At 62.5% G+C, this 15,236-nt stretch overlaps 1 protein-coding gene across 4 annotated transcripts in view; it reads right to left on the bottom strand.

Moving 5' to 3' along the window:
- CDH23 (cadherin related 23) overlaps nt 1–15,236 on the bottom strand; it is a 365,671-nt gene that overhangs the window by 118,075 nt on the left and 232,360 nt on the right. For all 4 annotated transcript variants that reach the window (XM_051823796.3, XM_089313405.1, XM_089313406.1 and 1 more), the window contains exons 14-16: nt 5,319–5,383; nt 2,787–3,024; nt 1,273–1,378 (exon numbers count right to left, since the gene is read on the bottom strand). In XM_051823796.3, the coding sequence (XP_051679756.3) occupies nt 1,273–1,378; nt 2,787–3,024; nt 5,319–5,383 (409 nt within the window). The remainder of the gene's footprint in view (nt 1–1,272; nt 1,379–2,786; nt 3,025–5,318; nt 5,384–15,236) is intronic.

Raw genomic sequence — 15,236 nt, 5'->3', positions numbered from 1 at the left:
CTGCCCACCCCAAGGCCCCTGGAGCAGGGTGCGGCTGTCCTGGGGAGACTCGGGCTAGGGGCTGCAGGCCTCCCCTCTTGCGGGGCTCTGCTCAGAGGAGGCTGAAGAGCGCCAACGGGCAAGGCAGGATTTGCAGGGAGTGCAGATGCCTGGTCCCTGCTACGGTCCCCTCCCCCACTGCCCCTGCAGGAACTCTCATGGGGTCCTGTTCTGGGCTAAGCCATGCGAGGGGTGCATAGGCTTGAGATGGGGGTGCCAGGGCACCACCACGATTTTCCACTGGGACAAGGCAAATGAGCCGTTGGCTTTAGCGACACGGCACCTAAGGGGGTTCTTCTAGCTGAGGGCGGGCAGGTGACATGGAACTTTGGAGCTGTTTGAAGAGGGGCGGCATGCTGGCCTGGGGCCTCCGGGGCCCGGACTGCGATTTCTATAGCGCAGGGGCCGGGGATGAGCCTAGAGCCACCGGTGCATGTCCATCTGTCCTGGTGGCACAGACCTGGCCTTCGGCGTTAGGGATGCTTCCAGGGTGGGGAGGGGAAGGAGGGAGGCGTCAGGGGAGTCCTCAGAGCTTCACCCCCACCGGGAGCAGGGCCAAGGGCAGGGAGGCAGGGCCCTCCTGGCAGAAGGAACCGATGAGGTGGGGCCTGCGAGGGGACAGCGACCAGGGGTGCAAAGTGGCCAATGCTGGGGGGCGGGCGGCTGAGAGTGAACGGGCAGCTCTGCTGGGCGACCTCGGGTGGCCCCTGCTCCGCGTCTCTGGGCCTGCGCGCCTCCCCAAGAAGCACGCTGGTCTCTCCGGGGACCTTGGAGCTTGGGGCTGCTGCTCTGCTCTCCCTGCCAGGGCCTTAGGCAGGGGGCAGAATGCACGTGAGGCTGCCGGCACAAGGTGCAGAGGGAGGAACTGCCTGTGGGCCAGGGAGGGACAGGCTGGGATCTGGGAAGGCTGAGAGGGGTCCTAGGTCTGCCACAGAGGCAGGGAGGCCTAGTGGGTGGGGCCTCTGTCTGCCCCACGGGTCTGCCCAGGCAGCGTGGCAAGCAGCATGCACCCCACCAATTCTGGGAACTCCAGGCCCCTGGCTTCCCTGGAGGGCCAGCTGTGGCCTGGGACAAAGGTCAGGCTGATGTGCCACCTGCCGGGGACGCTAAGGCAAGGAGCTTGCGGTGGCTTCCTGAGCAGTGCAGTGCATCTGGGAGACAGAGGGCCGGACTCTACCACGCCGGCCAGCACCCAGAGGTGTGCGACCCCCGCCCCCAGCAGGCCTCGCCTACCTCCGTAGCCCTCGTACACGCTGATGTCGAAGTAGCTGCCAAAGGCGGAGGCGTTGACGATGCTGTAGGTGATCTGGTTGTTCGGCGGGGAGTCCTCATCTGTGGCCTGGAGGGAGAGGGCAGACGTGGCCCCGTGAGCCTGCAGAATCCCCCAAGGGTGCAGGCGCTGGAGGCCTGGTGCCCAGCCTGGAGGTGTTACGAGGTGGTGGGACCTTTAAGAGGCAGGGACTAGTGGGAGACAGGTAGGCCACCCAGTGTAGCTCTCTGGAGCTCTGGTAGTCCCCACCAGAGCAGGCCGGGCCTCTGAGCCCCTCTGGCTGTCTGATCTGCTATGGGGTCTCTCCATCTCCCCTAAACCCCTGCCGCAACACCTCCTGCCGTGCTGGAATGGACCAAGAGGCCCTCACCAGAGGCCGAACCAGTGGGGCCTGCCAATCTGAACTGTCCTTGTCTCCTACTGGGAGCTAAATGAGCCACTTCTTTCTATGGCCTGGCCTCAGGCGTGTTGCTACAGCAACAGGAAGCACGCTGGGCCTGCGCTGTGCGCCCGCCCCCACCCGCCCGTCCCTCTCTCACTCCCGGCTGCCGCTCCCCGTTTAACTTCCGCCTGCCTTGCGGACACGGCCAGCTTCACGCCAGCAGGCACTTGGGTTCTTGACTCCTGCTGCACCCCTGGAGCCTGGCACAGTGTGTGTCACACAGCAGGTGTCTAATAAATGCATACTGCAAGAAAGGAGTACTGGGAATGGGGCCAGGGACCCTCTTCCCCTTGGCTGTCTTCTGGGCTAGCTGACCTGCTTAGCTTCTTTCCAGGTTGCCTCTGACCCTCGAGGGCCTCTGGGGGTCCCCACCACTCCGGGTGTGCCTGGAGCTGAGGCGGGTGGAGAGGACAGGGTCCTAGGGGAGCCATGGCCACAGGGGGCGGCCCACGCCCACCCGCCTCTCCACCCCTGCCTGCCTCAGAAGCAAGTTCCAAGTGGAGGCTCTGGACCTGGGGCTTTGGGCCCTGGGGAAGGGAATGACACTGAGACGTCTCTAGCCGGAGGTCTGAAAGTGGGGTGGGGACTCCCCGCCGGTGACACTTGTAGCCTAGAGCCCCGTTCTCATGCTGCCCTGGCTGTGTCCTCCCTGGCCTGCCTCTCCCCTCCTGCACCCCTTCCGGAAAGCAGGACTGGACCCCAGGCCTCTGTGGCTCCATTCAGCGGCAGCAGGTGCTAAATTCGAAGCAGCCCTGAGGGCTTGGATGGGGAATGCCGTCCACTCGGTGTCCTTGCCATGGGAGACAGGGGCATCCTTTTACTACATGGGGGCCTGAAACATAAGCTGATGCTGGGTATGGTCCATGCAGCCCCATGGGTGTCACGGGGATGGGAGGTGGTGCTCACAGGGGGTCCCACACAGCCCAAAGATTGACCCCCAACTCAAGGTTGGCACCTCCCATAGTGGCTTCCCAAGGGGGAAATGCAGGGGCCGGGACCAGCCAAGGGCCTGCACCACAGGGCCCGGGCTCTCACCCGCAGCCGCACCAGCTGCGTGACAGAAGGCTCGTTCTCCCGCAGGGCGCCCACGTAGGCGTCCTTCTGAAAGGTGGGCACGTTGTCATTGACGTCCAGCACGTTGATCCTGACCCGGCCCGTGGTCTCCTCCCCGCCCCCGTCCCGGGCGATGACGGTCAAGGTGAAGCGCTGGATGAGCTCGAAGTCCAATCTGGCAATCAGCACGATGAGTCCGGTGTCCTTGTCCAGGGAGAACCTGTGTTGGGGCGGGGGAGGTGGGACAGAGAGGCCGCCCTGGTGAGAGCGGGCTTGCAGGTAACGGCCTGTTCTCACCAAGGCGACAAAGAAAAATGCACCAAGTCAGAAGTCTAGCCTCTCCTTCATTCTCCCTACACAAGAGCAGACACTTCTTTATTCTCTTTTAAAAATTATTTATTTTACTTATTTGAAAGTTGGAGTGACAGAGAGGGAGGAGGCACAACAGAGACAGATCTTCTATCTGCTGGTTCACTCCCCAAATGGCTGCAATGGCCAAGGTTGGGTCAGGCCAAGCTGGGAGCCAGGAGCTCCATCTGGGTCTCCCAAGTGGGTACAGGGCCCCAAGGACCTGGGCCATGTTTTGTTGCTTTCTTAGGTGCATCAGCAGGGAGCTGGATCAGAAGAGGAGCAGCCAGGACTCGAACCGGTGGCCATATGGGATGCTGGCGTCTCAGGCAGTGTCTCACACCGCAACACCGGCCCGAGGGCAGCTACTTCTGAAGGGGGCGGACAGGCGGGATGGGGTGGCTGGGTGCTGAGCGCAGGAGCAGGCTGACTTAGCCCAGGAGCAAACTGGCAGGACGACGTTCTCTTAGTGCCCACAGGGGTTTCCGCTGGCCGGAATACTGACGCTGCAGGACGCTGGGCCAGAAATCCTGCCACCCCAGATGGTTTGCACCCAGCTGCTCTGAACAGGCAGTGCAGCCTCAGCCAGGGAGGGGTGCTTGGTCCTCTCACGGCATTGACCCACGGTCTTCAGCTCGAGGGACTCGGCGTCAGGTGAGAGGCTGGCAAATGTCTCTGGGGCCTGGCGAGGTGCAGCAAGGCTGCCCTCCAACTGCCCCTCCCCCTCCTCAGACGGGCGCCTCCTCTGAGCTGTCAGCGGACATCTGTGTGCTCACGCCTCGTCCCCAGCCGCCAGCCACCAAGCCTGGAAGGTCTTGGCTCTGACGCAGGCAAAGCTCTAAGCCCAGAAGGTGTGAAGACTCGGGAAGACCCAAGATGATCAGACAAGACCAGGAGAGCAAGTGCTGCCCGAGAGCCCGCGTGGGTCCCTGTGCAGGCAGCCGCTGCCGCTGCCTTTTTCTCATTCTTAAAAAAATGCATTTGAAGGGCAGAGAGGAGGAGATGGGTCACTCTGCAAATGCCTGTGGCTGCTGGGGTGGACCAGGCTAAAGCCAGGAGCTTGAAACTCCATTCAGGCGTCCCACAGGGGTGGCGAGGACCCAACTACTGCAGCCGTCACCTGCTGCCTCCCAGGGTCGCATTAGTGGAGAGGGAAGCCCCACTGGGAGCTGCACCGGGCCCTCCGCCACAGGACGCCATGTCCCAGCCCATGTCTTAACCCCCAGGCCCAGGCCCGTCTCTCGCCTCCAGTTCTGAGCCTCTACCCGGCCTCCCCCGAGTGGCCGAGATGGGCCAGGTGCGTGAGCCAGTCTCCAGCCTCCAGCCTCTCAGTCACCCACCAGGTGACGTACACTGCCGGCCACGTCTTATCTCCTCTCGGCCTCGGAAGGCAGCGGGTCCTTTGGGTTCAGAAGGTGACCTGCCCTGCGCTTCAGCGTGGCCTGGTCTCATGTTAAAAACCAGCGAGAGCATTCTCCATGGGCTCAAGTGAACTGAGGATGGAGGGAAGAGGTGGCCCAAGCCCCGCCCGGAACCATGTCACTCTGCTGGGGGCAGGGCCAGGCTGGCACAGCTCAGGGCACGAGGGGAGCCACCCAGCTGATGGCTGCTGCGCCTCAGGCACCCCTCCTGCGGGACGCGGAGCTCCTAGGGGTGAGGAGCCTGCAGGAGCCCCACCCTGCACTTGGCGGCTGCGGGACTCTGCACAAGCACCTTGGTCTCATCTGCAAGCAGGGGGCGGGAACTGCCTAGCGCGGGCTCAGTGTTCAGTGTGGGGCCTGCGGGACACAGCACACCCAGAGCACCTGGCCAAGTCCCGGTACACATAGGGCTTCCTACAGCGGCAGCCGGGGCAGCGGGGAGCGACCGTCAGCGCCTTCTGGAGACACGGTCTGCTCCATTCCCAAGGCAGTGCTGCCTGTGGGGGCTTGGAGAAGGCAGGCCCGGAGAGCTCCGAGGGCACCATTCACATTGCACCACAACCGGGGCCAAGCCCCACATGAGTGACACAGGGCCCAGCACCCAAACCCCTGGCCCGTGTAAGGGGCATAGTGCCCAGCACCCGGACCCCTGGCCCACGTGAGTGACACAGGGCCCAGCACCCCAGACCTCGGCCCACGTGAGCAGCACAGGGCCCCTGTGGAGGGGCCAGGGTCAGGGCCTTACCTGTCAGGGTCATCACTGAAGAAGTAGTTGACTTCCCCGAAGGTGCCCACGTCGTTGTCCGTGGCCTACAACGGTGAGAAGGAGAAGCCTTACTGCCCGGCCCAGCGAGGGTCCCAGGAAACCTGCTTCTCTCGCCCACTCCTCCAGCCCAGGCCTTGCCTTCCATCACAGGCTGCTGCCACCTCCCCCGTCTCCCTCGACTCCTCCTCTGCAGGGCTAAGCGGCAGGAGTGGGTCTGGCTGCCCGGCCCTGGCCATGCACAGGGACTGGGGGTCGGGGCCGCCCTCCAGGAGTGCAGCCGGGACTCGGTGGGTGAGGGTGGAGCCACCGAGCCCCGGCAGTTTCAGGGTCCTGACTCGGACTTCCCTTCCCGCCGTGGCTTTGGCTCGGGTGCGTTGTGACCCCTTTTGCCCAGCCTGCTGCAAGCTGGGTCTCTGTCACTTGCAGTCCAAAGGGTCTAGAGGGGGAGGGGCCAGCCCCATGCTGGTGACACGGGGTGATGGTGGCCACTGGCAGCCCGTGCGGCTGTCACACCTCTGACCTCTCAAAGGACACACACGTTTGCATGGCTTCACTTCACCCTCACTACCATCCATGTGCCGGGAAGACAGACACTTCCGCCCATCTCACAGATCACAACACTGAGGCCCAGGTCCCCGGAAGGCCTGGGGTAGCTCTGTCACCCCTCCAGGGTCAGAAGCACTTGGAGGGTGGAGCTGGTCTCCCTGCCCCATCCCAGCACAGCCCCTGCCTTCCCCAGGGCGATGGCAGTTCTCACAGGGGTTAGCTACTGTAGCGTGCCTGTCACTCACACACACCACGCTGTGCCCGGCACTGCCCTGGGTGTGACCCCTGTAGTGTCCGCAGGCTGCTGCTGTGGGGCCGATGGCCGTCCACCTCCACACCAGGAGAGAAAGACCACAGACTGGCTGTGGGGCCCACTTCTATCCGTCTCACGCTTGGCACGCCCAAGTGGACAAAGGCCCCATTGACAAAAACACATCGATGCCTTTGCGCCAGAGAATTTGCAAGGCTCCTTTTAAAGCTCCCAGAGTTTATGGAATCTACGAAACCCCGTGTTCCTTACCATCAGCCTTTTTCTCAGGAGAAAGCTCATTCCTCTTCCAGCTCTTCCCCTGGGGAAGGTAGGCCAACACACGAAGAAGAAATCCCCCTCCTGGATGGCGGGGATGAACTAACGTTCATGCCCAAGGCTTGAGGGTTTGGCCTTCCGGAAGATGTGGCCGGGGCTCGGGGCTGCCCGCTCTCCCAGGGCCGCCTCTCGTGCCGCTGCCGCTCCTGCGCCCACATGCCTGCCTCTGGCCCTGCCACCACCGTGCCAGCCTCAGAGTTCACCACAGGTCCTTGGGGGACGCTGCTGAGTGCCAGGAGCCCCCCGCCAGCCAGGACTGACTCCCTGCTGGGCAGCCCCCGCCCTGAGCTATTTCCTCCAGCACCTTAGACCCATCAGTCCTTCACTCCCTAGGCCACAGCTGGTACTATTAGTGCCGCCCCCACTTTACAGATGGGGAAACTGAGGCTGGGGCGGAGCAACAGCTAGAGAAAGAACCTCGTTGGGATCCGAGCCCGCACCATCCAGTCACACCCTCATCCTGGCTACCCCAGAGGAGTGGGGAGACATAGGCTCCGCCTCACAGCTCCTTCCAGGGACCCAGAACCTTCGCTTGGCTTCACGCCTGGGCCCAGCAGTCAGTCGGCACCAACCGTGGCTCAGGTGGGGAAGGAGTGTGACTGCGACACCAGTGAGCCCCTGGGGGTGGGAGCGGGGTGGGGGGTGGAGGCTTCAGTTCCAGGCCAGCACCAACAGTCCTGGTCACGGGCGCCCCAGCAGGGCCCCCTCGGGGGGACAGGCCTGAGGCAGCAGCAGGGCAGGGCTGGCACCTGCCGGGCTCTGTGTCCAGCACAGATGGGGCTGGCCCACTGGAGACCCCTCCCGAGGCTGGAACATGGGCAGCAGACGACAGTGAGGAGGAGGGTGGAGAGAAGGAAGGGTGGGGCAGGGGGATGGGGCAGACAGGAGGAGGGAGTACAAAGAAAGGCACACGGGGAGAAGGCAGCTGGGACCGCAGGCGGGCGGGGGCCTGGGCTAGTCCCTCGCACCCCCAACCTCACCCCCACCGGAGGGCGTGTGTAGACCCATGGCTGAGCCCTCCCGAGCCACATGCCCTGCAGAACCATCAGGGTGGGCAGACTCCCGCAGGTCTCCTCGTTCCGTCCCCTCCACCTGGGGGTCCACCTCTGGCCCCCAAGCCGTTCTCCCTTCTACAGGCTGACTGAGCACGGCCCCGGCTCCCACGGTGACCCTGTGCCCGCTCACCCTGCTCACCAGGGAAGACTGGAGAGTCCTTGGTGTGACGGCCACACAGCGCCACATGCGTGTGGAGCCGCGAGGGGAGGGGGCTTCCCTTCTTCAAATGCACGAAGCAGTTGAGGATGAAGAACCGCCTGTGGGCCCTGGCCAGGGTGGGGGCAGCCGACATGGACACAGAGGCCCACTGCGGGGTGCCCTGGGCCTCGGGGGGGGGGCAACAAGGCGGCTTGCAAGGGAAAGCCCCTCCTCCACTCGTGTTCTCCACCCTCTGGGTCCAACCTCACCTCTAACCCGGCATTGGCTCTGCCTGGAGGGCGGGTCTTCCTCTGCCACCTGCTCCCTCCTGTCCCCACCCACCCACCCCTGGCCCCAGGGGTGCTCACCCAGACTCCCAGCCCTGACAGCACAAAGGCTGTTTCACACATGGGGTGTGGGGTTGGATGTGCCCAGAGCCTGGTGCAGGGCATGGACATACAGGCAGCGTAGCAAAGGCCCTCACGTGTCTGCCACTGTTGCCTCCTCTGCGACATCTGTGTGACACATTCTGGTGCCTGTGTGCTGTCCTGCAGTCACCACGGTGGCCAGTGAGCAGTGACAATGGGCTGACGCTGAGGTTTGTAGAACATTCCCAAAGCCCTGGTCTCCTGCTGGAGCCCCCATTGGGCAAACCCTGGAGGCAGGAGGCACGGGAAACTCAAGGCAATGGTGAAGCAGTAGTGGACGTGGAGGGGACGTGGCCGGACGCTCACACAGCCACACGTCCAGTGGAGGCGCTTCGAGCTCTTGCCGGCTGCTACGCCAGGCACTGAAGTCGCCACCGTAAGCACGACCAGGCCCTCGCTGGTCATGTCCAGAGCAGGCAGAGGACGAACTAAACAGCCCAGGTGCAGCCAGGGCTAAGAACTCAGGGGGACAGAGAACTTGGGCCCAGAGCTCTCTGAGGTCACCAGCTGAGACTGATCCAAATGGCAGATCTCTTTGATAAGGCCCCTCCCTGCAGTCAGCGCCTGTCCTCATGGTCAGCACCCATCCCTGTGGTCAGTGCCTGTCCCCATGGTCAGCGCCTGTCCCCATGGTCAGCACCCATCCCTGTGGTCAGTGCCTGTCCCCATAGTCAGCTCTTGTCCCCATGGTCAGCGCCTGTCCCCGTGGTCAGTGCCTGTCCCCGTGGTCAGCTCCTGTTCCCATGCTTAGCGCCTGTCCCCACAGTCAGCTCCTGTCCCTGCAGTCAGAGCCTGTCCCCATGGTCAGCACCCATCCCTGTGGTCAGCGCCTGTCCCCGCAGTCACCTGTGCCTGTGGTCAGCACTTGTCCTTGCGGCCAGCCCTGTCCTGTGGTCAGCACATGGGGGGAGGGCGCGGCTGGGCGCCTGATTTATGAGGTGCTTCCTCCGATTCCCCCAACACTGGCATTACCAGCAAAATGAATTCTCTCGTTTGGGCCTTGATAATTGCACGACAAGTGCTTATTTCTGTGATAGACAACGCCAGCCCAAGTGTAATTTTCTTTGGCCGACAGAAAGGAAAAAAAATCTACACACACACAGGGAGAAGGGGTGGGCAGGGGGGCGTTCCAAAGGTTGAGACAAGGTGAGAGGAGGCACACCACAGCCCCGGATTGGCCAGGCCTGAGCCGGAAGCACCACTCTCTCCCGGCTGCGGTGCGGGGTTGGCGAGAGGGTGCTCCTGCCTCTCTGAGCCTTGAATGTGGGCCACAACATCTGCCACGCACTTCCTGCTCTGGACTTTACCCCATCCTCCCAGCACCAGCACCTGTACCACCCCCACCTTACAGACGGAGGGGACTGAGGCGCAGAGAGGCCGGCCAGCCTGCCCAGGTCAAACAACCAAGGTCAGGGCCGAGGACTCAAGGCACGCCCCCCGCTCCTCCCTGAGGCTGTGCTGGAGCCCAGCCCCAGGGTCCACGCTTCTCCTTCTTCGTGCACACCCCCGAGCCCCGGCCTGGAGAGGGTGGGCTCCCAGCAACCCCAGCCATGCCCACAGCAGAGGCAGCAGGATCTCCGCATCCCCAGGATGCAGCCCCTCCATTGCGACCCTCACTCGCCCTGCCCCAAGCTTGGCCTTGGTCTGGGATTGCAGTCAGGGAAGCTACAGGCTCAATCCTGTTCCAATTCCCCAGGCTCTCCCCCAGCCCCCCGGCACCCCGTGGAGAAGGGCTACAGGTGCAATCCAATTCCAATCCCCCGGGCTCTCCCCCCACCCCCCGGCACCCTGTGGAGAAGAGCTATAGGTGTAGTCCCGTTCCAGTCTCCTGGGGCTTTCCCCTGACACCCCGCGAAGAAGGTTCTCCAGGCCTCCACGTCCAGCCCAGCTCCCTGTCCTCTGGTGCCTGCTGTAGCATCTCATGCCCACTGCCAGGGACGCACCAGTCCAGCAGTGGGGAGGTCCCCTGTCTCTCCTTCCCCCTTCCTTACAGCCTGTCTGCAATGAACAGCCACCATCTCTTACCCTCTTCCATCTGTCTGCCCAGACAAGGGCTGCCTCTCCCAGGAGGCCCCCCTGCCCATACTCTGTGCCCAGCCATCCCAGCATACCATCTGTGCACCTGCTGTCCTTCTGCTCATGGTCCTGGAGATGCCAGGCCTTGTAACTCCCACGGAGTCTAGCCTGCACCTCTAGGCCTCACGCCCTCTGTTCTCTGGGGTCTTCTCTCAACCACAGGCCCTCCCTCAGCTGCTGCTAACGCCGATGTCGCCACTCCGACAGGATGGAAGCCCTCCCCTCTCACGCACTAACTTCCCTACCCTTGTTTAGGGCAGGAAGCTTCTGCCCTGTGTCCTCTCTCTGCTGAGTTCACACACTTCCCTAACTACACACACACACAGGTTCTCCTCTCTCTGTGTCTCAGGCAGCCCCGACACCTGCCTGCACCCCCACCTTCTCCCCCAACCAACATACTCTCCTAGAACCCTTTCTTCTTGTCCTCTGTCTGGTTCAGTAGACCCCTCCCAGAGACACCCCCACCTCCACCCATCACACGCACACACACCCACTCAGCCTCCATCACGCCCCCTGCCCCCTGGCCTCAGCCCCTGCAGTCCCCTCTACCCCCTCCCTGGCCACCTGTGTGTCTCCCGACGGGGAGGGCCGGCAGGCACCCACTCAATCACTCCCTGCCAGCCCCGCACCGCCGTCACGCGTGCCTGCCCAGGCGCCCCGCACGGGGCTTCTGCTCTGGAGCACGGCGGGCCCAGCTGCTGCTCGCCAGCCCTGGGTCCCAGCCGCGGCGGCAGGCGGCGGCGAGCAGTTCTGCTCCTGTGCACAAATCTGCCGAGAAGGGCACGCGGTACAATTTGTTCAGGAAACAATAGCGATGTTTGACATGTCATCGGGATTGATGGAGCAGAAATTTACATGGGAGAATGCATTTTTAAACAGCTCCACGAGCCCCGGTGCTGGGCCGGGAATGCCTTCCCCATTCATCATGCGCCGAGCCCCCCAGATAACTCCCTGAACTCCAGCAGATGAGCTGCACTCCTGCAAGCTCTGGGGGCTGCCGGGGCCGCAGGAGGAGGAGGAGCGCTCGGCTGCAGGAACCTGCCAGCCCGGAGCCCTGGGGACCTCCACAGGGGTCCCAGTGTGGGGGGCCGGGATTCTAGCCTCTGTGGCCAGGAAACAACGTCCGGTCTGCTCCCCGCTTCTGCGTGCGTGGATCACCTCCTTTAACTCAGAAGGAAGCCAGGGCTGGTGGTGTGCAAGGGGCAAGTTTGGCTGCTGCTCTGAGCACCTTCATGGGCCCTTGGCAGGGTGGCCATGCTCCAGGGAGAGGGGGATGCGATGGGGGCTCCAGGCACGCTTTGCGGGTGGAATGAGGTGAATGATCTGCGAAGGCAGTGGTTCCAGGGAGCGAGCAACAGGTGCAGTGAGGGGGTGGGGGAGGCATGGACCATGGGAACCTGCTATGCTCAGGAAAGCCCCCACTGGCTGCCCTGGGCCTTCTGAGCCTGTGAGAGGCCTTAGCACAAGCGGTGCCAGTGAGAAGGCTGGGCCTGGAGGCTCGGGCATGTGGTAGGGTGGAGAGGGGAGGGACCTAGCCTGGCAGAGAAAGGGAAGGGAGTCACGGGGGACCTGGGATTCCCAGCTGCCGCTCCATCCCTGACCTGTGCCCAAGGCAGACATTACCAGATGGTCATGGCACTGACCGCAGAGAAGGCCTCAAGGTCTCTCCAGCTTTCCTGAGAGCAGCTAATAGCCGGAGCCTGAGTTATGGCTGCTCACTGCGCCTGGGGAACACGGTGCTGTTTGGGGGTGCTCTCCTGGAGGGAGGGGACAGGGCCATTGCTCAGAGGCACACAAATGGCCTCCAAAAGGATTTGGGGCAGTGGTTACGATACCACTTGGGACATCTTAACCTGCATCCCATACCAAAGTGCTGAAGTCTTGCCTCTGCTTCCGCTTCTGGCTTCCTGCGAATGTGCGCCCTGGAAGGCAGTGCTGACAGCCCAAGTATTTGAGTCCCTGAACCCTGCAAAAGACCAGGATGGAGTTCCTGGCTCTTGGCTTCAGCCTGGCCTGGGCCTGGCTGCTGCGGGCATTTGGGGCATGAGCCAGCAGAAAGGAAATCTCTCTCTCTCTCTCTCTCTCTCTCTCTCTCTCTCTCCTCTCTCTCTCTTCTCTCTCCTCTCCTCTCCTCTCCTCTCCTCTCCTCTCCTCTCCTCTCCTCTCCTCTCCTCTCCTCTCCTCTCCTCTCCTCTCCTTTCCTCTCTCTCACTCTCTCTCTCTCTCTCTCCCCCCTCCCTGTCCATCTGCCTTTCAAATAAATAAAAAAGAAATTAAAACTAACAAGGATTTGTGGCTAAGGGCCAGAGTCATGAAAACTCACCGCGTAGGGCAGTAAGACCTGGGTTTTGGCCCAGCTTCCGCCCGAAGCCCCGGCTGCTGTGGGACGGGGGGCGGGGAGCACAGTGCTGGGGGCGTGTGTGCTGCTCACCCGCTGAGCAGTTGCCCATGTCTGGCAGCCTTGCCCAGCGGTCTTCCTCCAAACTCCCCTCTCCCCGCCCAGCTCTGCTGCCCAGTCTCGGGCTTCTGGCTCCTCCTGGCAGCAGCTCCTTCCGAAGCCTGTGCTCAGTGGGTGCCACGTGAGTCACTGGTAAAGCCATCTGCATTTGTAAGTGCTCACTGAGCTGCTAGCACAGGACTCCTGGGCAGCAGCCGGAAGCAGCTTGGAGCTGGGCAGGTGGGGCAGGTGCAGTGTAAGGTGTTGAGAGGTAGGAAGGCTGGGGCCAGGGTGCTCGGGGAATAGTTGGCATATGTTCCGAATCTGCGGCTGCATGGATATGGGGCAGAAGGTCTTGGCGTTGGCAGGCAAATGCTGGCTGGCCACCTCCCAGGCTAGAACGGAAGCTCTGTGAGGGCAGGAGCCCCGTCTGTCTCAGTCCCCATGGGTCCCCAGCATCCAGCCAGGGCCTGGCACTCTCAGGCCCTCAACAAACACCAGGCAGATGAACAAGGCAGGCACGAGATCGCTCCCTGAGGACGACGAGGTTGCGCTCAGCCAAGGTGGGTCAGGAGTCTCCAGCCCTAACTAGGGGGCTGCTAGGGAGGAAAGAGAATCTGGGAGTTGCAGAGGGGGTTGCTGGAGGGGGAGGGGCAAGAGACCAAGAGAGGAAGAGGAGGAGGGGGGAGAGAGTGAAGGGACTGCAAGATTCGAACCCTGAGCCTCACTCTCCTCGCTGTTAAGACAGCAGCCTCCTCGAGGGGGCGCCGCAAGGATGAAAAACGGTAACGCGCCAGGTGCTCCAGCTCCGCGCTTGGTGAGCAGGAGCACGTGGTGGGGGGCAGGTTTAATGACTCCCACCCCCATCCTAACTGCTCTCTCTCCAGCCCTGGACAGGCTCCTGCTGCAACCCCTCTCGGCCCAACCCCCCACACACCTGGGCCGCAGTAGCAGCCGGCCAGCTGCAGGTGCAGGGAGGCGGCGGGAGCCGGGCCTGACCCCTGTGTATTACAGTGTCCATCCCGGACGCGGCAGGAGGGCGGGCAGGTGCCCTCCAGGTGTGAGGTCCCATGCGTTTGCTATTGCAGGTGTCGTTCGGTTCTGAGTGCTGCTGCCCCTTCTTTTATTTCCTTTATTTTATTTTAAAACCTGGAAATAAAAAATGATGGGGAGCAAATTGCTCTGGCCAGCAGCTTTGCACTTAAAGGAGTCATCACGGGGAGCGATTACAGCACATCCAAGGCTGTCACGGTGGCCGGCAGCTCCTACATCAAGAGCCCGGCCCTGCCTGGTGGTCCCTGGGCCTCCCGCCAGGAGATGCTGGTGCAGCAGTGTGGAGGCTTCCTGGGGGCATAGGAATAACTAAGATCCTGAGGTACTTGGCACACTTGCCCTTGATCCTGAAAATACCCAGCGAGGCAGGGTCACCATCCATTGGTAAGGTGAAGAACCTCTGGCTGGGAACAGCCACAGAGTAGTAACCGGAGCTCCCTCCGCGGAGTCCCTGCTGCATCCCAGGCGGTAGCGTGTTGTACTGACACATTGCACCTGCACTCCTGGTCTGGGAGATGGGCTCTAATGCTATCCTCACTTTACGGACGCTCAGAGAGGTTAAGCAACAGGCAGAAGTCACACAGCAGCTCCAAGATTCTGTTGGGTGTCAGGCATGAAGGCAGGTGCTTCACGCTGCTCTTAGAAACAGTCTTAGTGCTCAGCGGTTTTATCACGTTGAGAATTTACTGCACCTGTCAGGCACATTCTGCTGAGTGTGTTACTTCACTGCCGCCATATGGAGTCCCGTCATCAGGCCCCCCTTTCAGCTGAGGAACTCAGGCTCGGGGACTTGCGGCAACTTGCCTGAGGCCACTAAGCCCAAGTGGCAGAGCCAGGATTTGAACGTGGGTCTGACTCCAAAGCTGGGCACGCACTGGTGTCAGGGGCCCTGCTGCTAGCGGGCCGGGGGTGTTGAACCCGCCATTCCATCTCCTCATGCCTCGGCTTCCCTGGCTGTATTATTCCCCGGGGCACCTGGGGTTCTGCTCCTGCTGGGCTGGGCACTTACAGGTGAGGCCACCACATATTTCCTGGGACACCATCCCCGCCCTGGCCAAGTAAGGACGCCGGGAAGTGTCAGAGGCGGCCTTGGCCCTCAGGGAGCTCCCCGCCCCACAGGACCAGAGGTGAAGGGTCAAAGGATGGTATTGATGGCAAGGGGGCCCAAGGAAGGCAGGGAGGCAGGACTCAGGGCTTCCTGGAGGAGGAGGAGTAGGCACTGCAGCTGGAAGGAGGGTGGGCTGAGATGGGTGGCTGGGGGCGGGGGGCATGTGGCAGCTGCACATGCGAGTGAGGGAGGCCCAAGAGCCTGCAGCCCCAGAGTGTGTGGGTAGAGGGGCTGGGCCCGCTGGTGGAGCCGTGGCCGTGCCCGCACCTGCACTTGGATCCCCAACCTCTAGCGCGCCAAGGGAATTCTCTGGTTGCTTAAGCCACCGGGTTGGTGGGAAGTGTCGCAGCACCCCAGGGAAACTGGAGGAGGGGCTCAGCACGTTCCAAATGCCAACGATGCTGTGGTTCATGTAGCACTCACAAACCTGCGGGAGCGGCACTGTTCTCCTGCTGGGCTGGTGAGGAGG

The sequence above is a fragment of the Oryctolagus cuniculus genome, chromosome 15, assembly GCF_051225735.1.
Source record: "Oryctolagus cuniculus isolate XC-2025 breed Fujian yellow rabbit chromosome 15, ASM5122573v1, whole genome shotgun sequence".
NCBI classification, from domain to species: Eukaryota; Metazoa; Chordata; class Mammalia; order Lagomorpha; family Leporidae; genus Oryctolagus; species Oryctolagus cuniculus.
This window is presented reverse-complemented; position numbering and strand designations above follow the sequence as displayed.